The 12,500-nt window shown below is 43.7% G+C and overlaps 1 protein-coding gene across 4 annotated transcripts in view; it reads right to left on the bottom strand.

Annotated features, from left to right (window-relative positions):
- Positions 1-12,500, bottom strand: part of abr (ABR activator of RhoGEF and GTPase) — a 153,761-nt gene that overhangs the window by 83,306 nt on the left and 57,955 nt on the right. For all 4 annotated transcript variants that reach the window (XM_062536178.1, XM_062536179.1, XM_062536180.1 and 1 more), the window contains one exon: positions 1,022-1,129. In XM_062536178.1, the coding sequence (XP_062392162.1) occupies positions 1,022-1,129 (108 nt within the window). The remainder of the gene's footprint in view (positions 1-1,021; positions 1,130-12,500) is intronic.

The raw sequence follows: 12,500 nt of genomic DNA, 5'->3' as shown, positions 1-12,500 counted from the left end.
ATAGAGGACACATACACATGCATGTGTGCGCGCACACACACACACACACACACACACACACACACACACACACACACACACACACACACACACACACACACACACACACACACACACACACACACACACACACACACACACACACACACACACACACACACACACACACACACACACACACACACACACACACACACACAAACAACATTTTTGAGAGAGGGCACACACACACACACAAAATAGCGCATGACTGGCTGAGAATCAGAGCTGAACTGACACCAGCTTGGGGCTCTAATGAAGAGGAATTGAGCCCCAGCCTAATACACACCCCACCAGAGACCCTGACAAACACACAAACACACACACACAGACACACACACACACGCACACACACATACACACACACGGACCATGAAAATAAATTTGGTAGAGTTGAGCTTTCATTTGTCTCAGACATCGTACTGCTTGAAACACTGCTACTGTACCTTAGCAATTAGAAATAAAAAGGAAATCAAGGCCAGTAAGCACAGCTTTGACGCTGCGACTGCATTCTTGTCCAGTGCGTCATGCTGACGTTACAATTATGAATAATTATAATTGCCAATTACTGGGCTCACATACAATAATACAGCTCACTGCCTAACAAGGTGTGTGTGTGTGTGTATGTATTTGAAATAACCTTCAGAGCTGCAGAAGTGTAGCATATGATCAATGCACTTGTCTGACGGCAATCAGATAAAAGTGAAACAAAAAAACAAAAGGGGCTGAATTGCTGGGGCTGAGAATGTCAGTAAGAATTGGGGAACAGTGAGCTGGAGTGTGTGTGTGTGTGTGTGTGTGTGTGTGTGTGTGTGTGTGTGTGCGTGTGTGTGTGTGTGTGTGTGTGTGTGTGTGTGTGTGTGTGTGTGTGGCTGTCTGTCCGTCTGTCTGTCCGTCTGTCTGTCTGTCTGTGTGTGTGTGTGTGTGTGGTGTGTGTGTGTGTGTGTGTGTGGGGAGGAAAGTAAAGTTTGAGTGCACCCACCTCGGAGATCTTCTGAAACTGCATGTTGGCCTGTGCACATTTCTCCGCTGTCTCCACGGCCACTTTGTAGTTGTCAAGGAACGCTTTGTACACGCCCAGCTCACTGGCCTGCAACACAATGGAGGAGGGAACACAAGATGAGTTCAGGAGTGGGGCCGACACACACACACACACACACACACACACACACACACACAGACACACACACACACAAATACACATAAATACACACACATACACACACATACACACACATACACACACATATGCACACATACAGTACACACGCATACGCACTCATACACACACATACACACACACCTGGAGTAGGAAAACAATGAAGAGAATGTGACAGGAGGGAGTGCTCAGAAAAACGAGCAGAATTAATTGCGAGAGCGAGGGATGGCGGTTTGATGGCCAGATGAGGAAATGAGAGAAAGAGAGAGGGATGGGAAGAGATGGCAGAGTCCTGGAGGACAGAGGTGTGGAAGAGAAGACAATAGCAGTGTTTTTCTCCCCGTACAGCTCATTATTTGAGGGCTGCAATGTGAAAAGAAATGTGACTGAGGGAGAGGTGTCTATGCTGGGCTTCACTTGAGCGACTGCATAATTCAGGGGTTTTAAACAGCGGGGTCTTTTTAACAAGCACCAGAACAATGACTGCACTGCATACCTGTAGTTAGTAACCTGCTGATGTCTGAGTAAATCAGAGATGAAATTAAGTATGTGTGTGTGTGTGTGTGTGTGTGTGTGTACAGTATGTATGTGTGTGTGTGTGTGTGTGTGCGCACACACACGCATCCGTAAATAAATATAAACATACTGTAGGCAAGACCAATCACATTCTATGTCACTTTTGGTCCATTTTTCCATGTATCTTAGTAAGTGTAAATTGTTCCATTACTTCCTCATTGTCGTCTTCTCTCCGCCCCCTACTGTGGTGCGGTTTGATGTAATCACTTGCACACTTCCCCAGCCAGATCTCGGGCACTCTCTCTCTCTCTCACTCCTCTTCCTTCTTCCTTCTCTCTCTCTCTCCCTATCTCTACTTATCTCTCTACCCATCTCTCTCCCTTTCTCACCATCTCTCTCTCTCTCTCTCTCTCCCACACCCTCCCCTTTTCTCCAGCGCCCTTTCACGTACATCATTGTAAGCAGTAATTATCTTCTGCATATATATTGCCCAAAATGAGGGGAGCTAACCGAATTACCGGGAGTGTCCCTCAAAAAGTCTTTTATTTCCCCTAAATGTTAAAGAACTTTTTCCCCATCAGCAGTTAGCAGTTCCGCCTGGGCTCAAACTTAATAATGCCCTGTAGAGGATGATGAGAATGCAGAACAAATGGCAGATTGCAGAGTTCTATCCTTACGTACAGTTAAGTATGTTCTGAACCATTGTTGTTTTTTTACAATTTATCTGGTCTAGAACATGCATACAACATAAACATTTCTGAAAGTGGGAATAGGCAAAAACTTCAACACTAATCTACTGTCTGGATTACAAAAGCACTTGTGATAATTATGACTTTCAAACACATATAATTATCAAACACCTATCATTTTGCCTTGCATTATGAGGCTGTGTGGGTGTACAGTATGTGGATAACCTATATGGCTAACAATGGCTAAATGTTAAACGTTAAAGGAGTCCTAGAATTCAAAACCACATTCACCTTGTTCCTGTTGAATTTAGGCTGCGAGCAGTGTCTAAAGGACAACACCAAAGACTTTACCGCGTCCCTCGCCTGCTTTCGTATGCAAATTGGGAAATAAACAGCCGTGTTGAAATGCTCCAATCTGAACAGAGCTCAGATAACACGTAATAGGCGCCCATCCCCCTTTAGATACACCCCCTCTCATTTGCATACCTTCGATTAATAATTCTTGTTAAACTGCTCTTACGATGCTAATATCTAGATGGTCTATGGCAGAGACGTTGTAACCGGTCTATGCGTTGTAATGCTAGCGTTATTACAGCTAACTTTGGAGAGTTAAGAAATGTACTGATAAAACTTACCAATCTAACACATTCATTCTGTTGGGGAATCTGCTGCACTTCATCTTCGTCAGAACCTTCTTCTGACTCGGTTTATACATGTACGGCTGTATTCCTTATTTAAATCCATTGTTGATAGCTTTATCAAAGACTTTGGCTTTATTTACCAGCAGTAAACGTAGTTTCACTTTGCTCTAGCTTCAGACCGGTGGATTGAGCCAATCAACTTTCAGGACATATCGGCCAATAGACCAATCAGCGCGCATCTCATTTGAATATTCATGAACTTGCTGAGTGGGCGGGAAAAACAAACTGTTTCATTGCAAGGCTTATTTATGACCTTTAGTCCATGGGCCAGGACCCTAAAAATCACATATTGGTATCACCTGAGGTGGCAAAATCTATCAATGATTTTTGTAATCCTCCATGCCTGAGGGACATTATTTGGTATGATAACCCTCTCTAAGTGGTAGCTTAGTTGTATTTTTCCTAGCTTTTATACATGCACACAGTAAATTATACAATACAAGCCTATGTACAGATGTGGGTGCCTCAAAGTCTGGAGGAAGGTGGGACATGTCTTAATCCATGTTATATCACATGTAGATGCCATAGGCTTTTAGAAAATATATAGTTTAGATGGATTATATAGCTTTTCATGAATCACATAGGCTAAAATGTATCCGTCATACACTTTTTCACCTACATAATATAGGATTAGATAGAGGCAAAGGACTGAAAGTGGGTGGGTCAAATCCCAACTCTTGCTATATCACATCTAGAGAGTATGGGCTTTTAGAAAATGTATGGGTTAGATAGCTGAATATACTTTACACAGCTATTTTAGACCCATAACCAATAGCTGTCCATTGAAAATCAATGCATTTCAATGTAATGCAAAATACATTACAGCTAGGGTATAGTGATATGGAGGAAGTTGGGAGATATCTCAATGCACATTTTTATCACATCTAGAGTATATAGACATCTCAGAAAAATATATTGTAGGGTAATTAACCTGTTTTCTTTAATGATACCAGAACTATAATGATCGTATATGCCATGATATTTCAATTCGAAAGAGAGTGCATGTAGGTCCTACATAAGTATTGGGCCTAAATTCTGCTTTTTCAATTTGTCTGGAAGAAGATTTCTTTTCTGAACATTCTACAGTAGAAATGTAAACCGCCAACTTTAGAATTGTTAGAGTGTGTTGGTGTTTGCTGGGTCAGTATATGGAAGCAGTACAGTTAGGCTACAGAACAACAATGGCTGTTGTAGCGTCAAAAACAGATTACACCTTTTTACCTTTATACTTTGTTGTACAAATAGGGCATAAGGTGAGTCCTGTTTATTTTTATTTGCGCTATGACTCAGATGTGTGAGAAAGAGTAAGGATATGACCAATGACTAGGCTACTTGTGAAAGACTAATAACCCAACCGGCCCAAGTAAGGTACTAACATCATTATCAAGTAATGATGTCTGCTGTAAACCGTACTCAATAGATGTAGCCAGTTTAAGCTGTAGACTTCCAATTTGTGCATGAACAATAGAAAGGACAAAAATAATATTCAGAGATGTAGCCTATGTATGAGAGAGCAGTTTCAGTTATACAGTACTACTACTACTACTACTATTACTAATAATAATAATAACTTGGATTTATATATAGCGCCTTTCATGGTACCCAAGGTTGCTTAAAAAATTGGGAGAGGGGTTAAGGGTCAAAGGACTTAATAAATGTAAATAAATGTTTTCAGGTGCTTTTTGAATATGGGCAGGGACGGGGCAGAACAGACATGGAGTGGTAGAGTATTCCAGAGTGTGCGAGCATTGACAGAGAAAGCCCTGTCCCCAAAAGTCTGCAACCTGGTGCGGGGGGGGGGGGCAGCAGGTCCTTGTTAGAGGACCGCAGGGAACGTGACTGAGTGTAGGGGATGGGGTGCAGGAGATCTGTGAGGTGAGAGTCCATGGAGAGATTTATATGTGAGCAGGAGGATCTTGTAGGCAGTGCGTGACTTGACTGGCAACCAATGGAGCTGTTGGAGGATGGGAGTGATATGCTGCCAGGGCTTTGTGTGGGTTAAAACCCTGGCAGCTGAGTTCTGGACGTACTGGTGTCTGCTAAGGGCCTTGGTGGGCAGTCTAGACAGGACACCATTGCAGTAGTCCAGGCGGGAGGTGATGAAGGCATGGATGAGTGTCTCTGTTACTGAATGTGTGAGCGAAAGCCGGAGTGAGATGCTTCTGAGGTGGTAGAAGAACTTGGTGACATTGTTTATGTGGGACCCGAAGGAGAGAGTGGAGTAGGATAACACCCAGGTTGTGCTCCTCGGTAGATGGGGAAGTGTAGCAGCCATCCACGACCATGGCCAGGTCTCCAATTTTTTTGAGCAGTGGTGCAGGGGCCACCACCATGAGCTCTGTCTTGTTACTGTTGAGTTTGAGTAGGTTTGTGGTCATCCATGATTTGAGTTCCCGCAGGCAGTTGACAAGTTGTGTGTGTGGGAGATGGGAGGAGGGGTTTGTGCTGATATAAAGTTGAGTGTCATCGGCATAGGAGTGGAAGATGAGTCCATGTTTACGGATAATATGACCTAGGGGTAACATGTAAACGGTGAACAGCAGAGGACCAAGCACAGAGCCCTGGGGTATGCCATGGTTGATGGCCATTTAGTAGGAGCCATTGAGAGTGATTCATTGTGTCCGGCCGGTGAACCAGGGCAGTGTTGTGCCACTAAGGCTGATGAGCTCAGAAAAGCAATGGAGAAGGATGGGAAACTTTGTCAAAAGCTGCAGAAAAGTCAAGGAGGATGAGGATGGTGTCGGCAGCATCAGTAATGGTGGATCCTGAAATCAGATTGGAGAGGTTCAAAGAGCTCATGGTGGGACAAGTGATGTTGAAGCTGGGCAATCAGGGTCTGAGCCTGGCATCTTGAGAGTGGGGATGCCTGCTGCCATTTTGAAGCTGGATGGTACCACACCAGAGACAAGAGATGCATTTATGATGTTTTCAACTGACGGAGAATGGGAAGACAGGCCTTGACCAGGGTGGTGGGCATTGGGTAAAGACTGCTGGTTGATGTCTTAGCTGAGGTGACCAGTTTTTCAACTTGGTCGGCATCCAGTGGAGAGAAGGCAGTTCGTAACTGAATTTATTTGAATTTGGAAGTTTGACTGGCAGAATACTGATACTGATACAGAATACTCTCTCTCTTCCTCACATACACAAAACATGCTCTCTCATTTGTAAATGTTGGGAATTCAGGAATGGCTGAACTAATTTTGATGTATGAGGATTTCCTAATTTCTTCATATTTTGTGAATTCTGTTTATATGACCCCCAAAGTGCAGTGTGGGCACAATCTTTCCTCTCTGGCCAGCCAGGTTTGCCTGCGTCTGCCTTTATCTATGGCAAGATTGTGTTCACTGAGTCTGTACATTGTACATGTTTTCCTGAGTTTAGGGTCTTTTACTGTGCTCAGGTAAGTAGCTGTTGTATATTCATGTTTGAGGGCCAAATAGCATTGTCATTTGGATTGTGTTTTGGTGACTTCTTTCCAATATGCAATGTATTCTTCCTTTTCAGTGTTTATAATTTGGTTGGGTCCAATTTTTCTGACAATAAAGTTGTCCTGAGACTGAGTGATGTTGGTTGGAGTTATGTCATGGAGTCTATAGGACAAGTTGGCTTAGTGCACTCTTTTATATATTTTGTTCTTGGCATTTCAGGGCTAAATAGTGGAGTGAAAGGGGGTTGCTCATTTTCAAATATTGCCAAAATGTAAGGGCTCTTTTCTGAATAGTAATAATAAGTGTGTACTGACCTAATTCTGCCCTGCATGCATTGTTTGGAGATTTCCTCTGTACTCGGAGGATGCTTTTACAGAACTCTGCATGCAGGGCTTCAGTTGGGTGTTTGTCTACTTTGGGAAATTCATTGTGTGTTACTGGACCCCACACCTCATAACCATATAGTGCGATTGGTGCAATTATGCTTTGGAAAAAATGTATCCAAATTCTAATTGATAGCTCTAGTGTAGTTGATCATTTGATAGCGTTTCTCTCCCTCACATGCACACACACACTCACACACTCACTCACTCACTCACTCACTCACTCACTCACTCACTCACTCACTCACACACACACACACACGACACACACATACAAAACACACTTCACATAGTCCTTCTCTCTATGTCTTCTCTATTCTGGGATGTACAGTACAACAATCTGCAATATTCCCTCTCTCTCTCTCTCCCTCTCTCTATGTCTTCTCTAATCTTGGATGTACAGTACAACCATCTGCAACCTGAAAGCAACAGAGAATCAATGATGTGCTGAAATGAGGCCTTTTCTTACTCAGCAACAGTGTATGTGTGTGTGAGTGAGAGAGAGAAAGAGAGAGAGACAGAGGGAATACTGTATGTGAAGTGTGTTTTGTGTGTGTCTGTGTAAGAGAGAGAGAGAGAGTGTGTGTGTGTGTGTGTGTGTGTGTGTGTGTGTGTGTGTGTGTGTGTGTGTGTGTGTGTGTGTGTGTGTGTGTGTGTGTGTGTGTGTGTGTGTGTGTGTGTGTGAAGGAGAGAATGTGTCTGTATATATGAAGTATGTGTTAGTATACAGTACAGGCCAAAAGTTTGGACACACTTTCTCATTCAATGAGTTTCCTTTATTTTCATGACTATTGACATTGTAGACTCACACTGAAGGCATCAAACTATGAATTAACACATGTGGAAAACAAAAAAGTGTAAAACAACTGAAAATATGCCTGATATTCTAGTTTCTTCAAAGTAGCCACCTTTGCTCTGATTACTGCTTTGCACACACTCTGCATTTTCTGGATGAGCTTCAAGAGGTAGTCACCTGAAATGGTTTTCACTTCACATGTGTGCCCTGTCAGGTTTAATAAGTGTGATTTATTGCCTTATAAATGGGGTTGGGAATCAGTTGTGTTGTGCAGAAGTCAGGGGTGATACACAGCTGATAGTCCTACTGAATAGACTGTTAGAATTTGTATTATGGCAAGAAAAAAAGCAGCTAAGTAAAGAAAAACGAGTGGCCATCATTACTTTAAGAAATGAAGGCCAGTCAGTCCAAAAAATTGGGAAAACTTTGAAAGTGTCCCCAAGTGCAGTCGCAAAAACCATCAAGCGCTACAAAGAAACTGGCGGTCCCAGGAAAGGAAGACCAAGAGTCACCTCTGCTGCGGAGGATAAGTTCATCCGAGTCACCAGCCTCAGAAATCGCGCGTTAACAGCAGCTCAGATTAGAGACCAGGTCAATGCCACACAGTTCTAGCAGCAGACACATCTCTAGAACAACTGTTAAGACGAGACTGCCTGAATCAGGCCTTCATGGTAGAATAGCTGCAAGGAAACCACTGCTAAGGACAGGCAACAAGCAGAAGAGACTTGTTTGGGCTAAAGAACGCAAGGAATGGACATTAGACCAGTGGAAATCTGTGCTTTGGTCTGATGAGTCAAAATCGGAGACCTTTGGTTCCAACCACCGTGTGTACTGCAGAGTGAAGGCAAAAGGGCCAACAAGTGCTAAGCATCTCTGGGAACTCCTTCAAGACTGTTGGAAGACCATTTCAGGTGACTCTTGAAGCTCATTAAGAGAATGCCAAGAGTGTGCGAAGCAGTATTAAAAGCAAAAGGTGGCTACTTTGAAGAACCTAAAATATAAGACATATTTTCAGTTGTTTCACACTTTTTTGTTAAGTATATAATTCCACATGTGTTAATTCATAATTCTAATGCCTTCGGTATGAATCTACAATTTTCATAGTCATATAGTATGAAAATAAAGAAGGGGTGTCCGAATGAGAAGGTGTGTCCAAACTTTTGGCCTGTACTGTATGTGAGGAAGAGAGAAAGAGAGTGAGAGTGCAATACTGTGGCTTGAGCTGTGGATCTGACTGTGGATTTGACTGTTCATCATCAGTATTCTGCCACTGTAAATTCCAAATTCAAATAAATTCACTTACCAACTGAAGTATGGTAGGCTAGTAGCCTACTTTTACAGTTTACAGCAGGCATCATTGCTTGATAATGATGTTAGGACCTTACTTGGGCCGGTTGGGTTATTATGTCTAGTCTTTCAGTAGTAGTCTAGTAGCCTAGTCATTGGTCATATCCTTACTCATTCTCACACATCTGAGTCATAACGCAAATAAAAAACTGAATTTAGGCCCAATAGTTATGCAGGATCTACATGAATTGAAATATCGTGGCATATCCGATTATTATAGTTCTGGTATCATTAAAGAAAACAGGTTAATTACCCTAAAATATATTTTTCTGATATGTCTATATACTCTAGATGTGATAAAAAAATGTGCATTGAGATATCTCCCAACTTCCTCCATATCACTATACGCTAGCTGTAATGTATTTTGCATTACATTGAAATGCATTGATTTTCAATGGACAGCTATTGATTATGGGTCTAAAGTAGCTGTGTAAAGTGTATTCAGCTATCTAACCCATACATTTTCTAAAAGCCCATACTCTCTAGATGTGATATAGCAAGAGTTGGGATTTGACCCACCCACTTTCAGTCCTTTGCATCAATCTAATCCTATATTATGTAGGTGAAAAAGTGTACGACGGATACATTTTAGCCTATGTGATTCATGAAAAGCTATATAATCCATCTAAACTATATATTTTCTAAAAGCCTATGGCATCTACATGTGATATAACATGGATTAAGACATATCCCATCATCCCACACACTTGTATACACCTATACCTACACACAGGCGTGTATGAATTGTACTGGGTATGGGTATAAAAGCCAGTAAAAATACAACTAAGCTACCACTTAGAAAAGGTTATCATACCAAAACATATCTCTCAGGCATAGAGGATTAAGAAAATCATTGCTAGATTTTGCCACCTTTGGTGAGCCCAACTTCTGCTCTGGCCCATGGACTACTTGTATTAGGCGATCTAGCAGTGCTCCTGGGGCGTTTTCAGCCCCACAAATTTACATATGACATTATTTAGGCTCAAAGATCAATTTGTAATGGTCAAAAAATGCATTCTATGACTCCTTTAAGTTTAGGCTTGAGAGGGAGGGTACAGTGTGAATGGTAGGTTAGCAGGTGACGTGTCTCCATGACGATAATGAGTGTGGACAGTGTGTCACCAGACTATGTCTGGAGCAGTGGAGGTGCCGCTGACACCAATCAGACCCCATGCTGTCAAGTGAACTGTTGCCTGGCAACACTTGCATCAGTGGCACCTCCTCTTGCACATGGGACATAAGGGAGTGACACATGCACGCAGGCACACACACACACACACACACACACACAAACACACACACAAAGGAGAGGAAATCGATAACAAAAACAACCCTGGCACCAGGCATTTGGACTTGGCCTGAACGAGAAGGAGAGAAAAGAACAGAGGAGGAGAAGAGGCGAGAGGAGAGGGAGAAGAGATGGGTGTAAGTGGAGGGGTGAACTAAAGCGTGAACACTAAGCGCCTGTCTCCACACACACCACCAGGCCTCAGTCATCCCTGACCAGGCCTGCTGTCACCATCACAGTAGACGCCTCTCCTCTCCTCTCCTCTCCTCTCCTCTCCTCTCCTCTCCTCTCCCCTCCCCTCCTCTCCCCTGCTCTCTCCTCCTCTCTCCTCTCCTCTCCTTTCCCATCCCCTCCTCTCTCCTCTCCACTCTCTCTTACTTCCTGTCTCTTCCCCTCTCCTCCCTTCTCCACCCTTCTCTTATTTTCTCCTCTCCACCCCCCTCTTCTCCTCCTCCTCCTCCTCCTCCTTCATCCCCTCATCCTCATCCTCATCCTCTCCTCTCCTGCGTGTTCTCTGGCCTGTGCTGTGCATGGCCCCCAGAAGCCTCTGCATACAGAGAGCTCATTACTCCACCATCTGCACAGCCAGGCTACAGCTCGCAGCTCGGTTGTCCAACGCTTTAGCAACAAGCACACTTACTCACTCGCACACACACAGATTCACATGCTACGCTGAGAGATATTTTTAATTGACAGTGTGAGAGAATGATGGAGCAAAAGAAAGTGAGTGTGAGTGTGAGAGAGAGAGAGCGGAAGTGTGCGATGAATTATTCCGATTTCGGAGTCGACTGCTGCCTCCTCCAGATGGTGTTTTCAATGAAACAGAAGACTCATTTAGCCTCAATTAATCTCCAATCATGTCTGCCAAAGGAAAGCCATTCATAGATCAGTTGGGAGAAGCCATAACAGGACTTTCAATTAGCTGTTTCTATTTGTGGTGTGTGCATATGAGGGCCTCCTAAATATGTGTGTAAAGGCAACTTGTAGTGAAGCTTATGGGCACTCTTTTGTATGTGACTGTGAGTGTATGCATGAGTGTGTGTGTGTGTGCGTGTGTATGCGCATGTATATGCTTGCGTGCGTGTGTCTCTGTGTGTGTGTGTGTGTGTGTGTGTGTGTGTGTACATGTGTATATGCATGTGCTTGTGCATGGTAACAGTTGGACACTTGTGTCTAAACAGTGTGTAATGAGCCGCCCGGTCGTTCATGCACCACTGCTCATGAAGGCCACACGTGTGCTGCTCCCAAGCAGAAGGCCAGAGGGGAGGACGGCTGCACACCTCACACACACACACACACACCCATCTCACAATTATGATGTCATCCCAACATACCGCCATCCCCCTTCCAAGAGGCTCTCCAAATAAGACACACACACACACACACACACACACACACACACACACACACACACACACACACACACACACACACACACACACACACACACACACACACGTTCTCACTTGCTCTAGATTCTACATAAAGAGCATACTCTTTATTTTCAATATGTGTCCCCATGCCTGTAATTCCTGTATAGCTAATATATTTTTCCATTATACTCCTCTTCCATCAGAAAAAAAAAAGAGTTGCATTGGGGAACTTTTGTTCAAAACTGTCTAAACTGACGGAATAACCCGCTGACAAATGGCATATCATGTTAACACAATAGCAGCACACTGGTGGGCAACACAATAGCTACACGCTGCCTCGCCACTGATGCAATAAGCTGCCACTGTAATAACACTGGCTAACCCAATCAGGGAGGCGCTGGGACACACTGGCCCAGGCTAACTAATCACAGTAATTCCATTTAGAAGGCCAACTTGCACTAATTCAATTGGAGGAGGCCGAACAGCGGCATGGCAGGCTTCAGAACGGGCCTTGCATGAGTATGAGCAGAGGTGCTTAGAAAGGGATGAACCCCTCCCTGTGCTCTGCCTGGATTGACACACACTCATTACACACACACACGCACACGCACACGCACACGCACACGCACACGCACACGCACACGCACACGCACACGCACACAGTCAGTCAGCATGAGGACTACGCTGCAGAGACCTCCACAGACTTAATCAATAAGACACACAGTAATAAACTACACTCAATACAGTTTGCCCGCACTACATTTACTGAGTCTCACGAATG

The sequence above is a fragment of the Sardina pilchardus genome, chromosome 5, assembly GCF_963854185.1.
Source record: "Sardina pilchardus chromosome 5, fSarPil1.1, whole genome shotgun sequence".
Taxonomy (NCBI): Eukaryota; Metazoa; Chordata; class Actinopteri; order Clupeiformes; family Clupeidae; genus Sardina; species Sardina pilchardus.
Note: the sequence above shows the minus strand (reverse complement) of the source record. Positions and strands in the feature narration are given on the sequence as shown.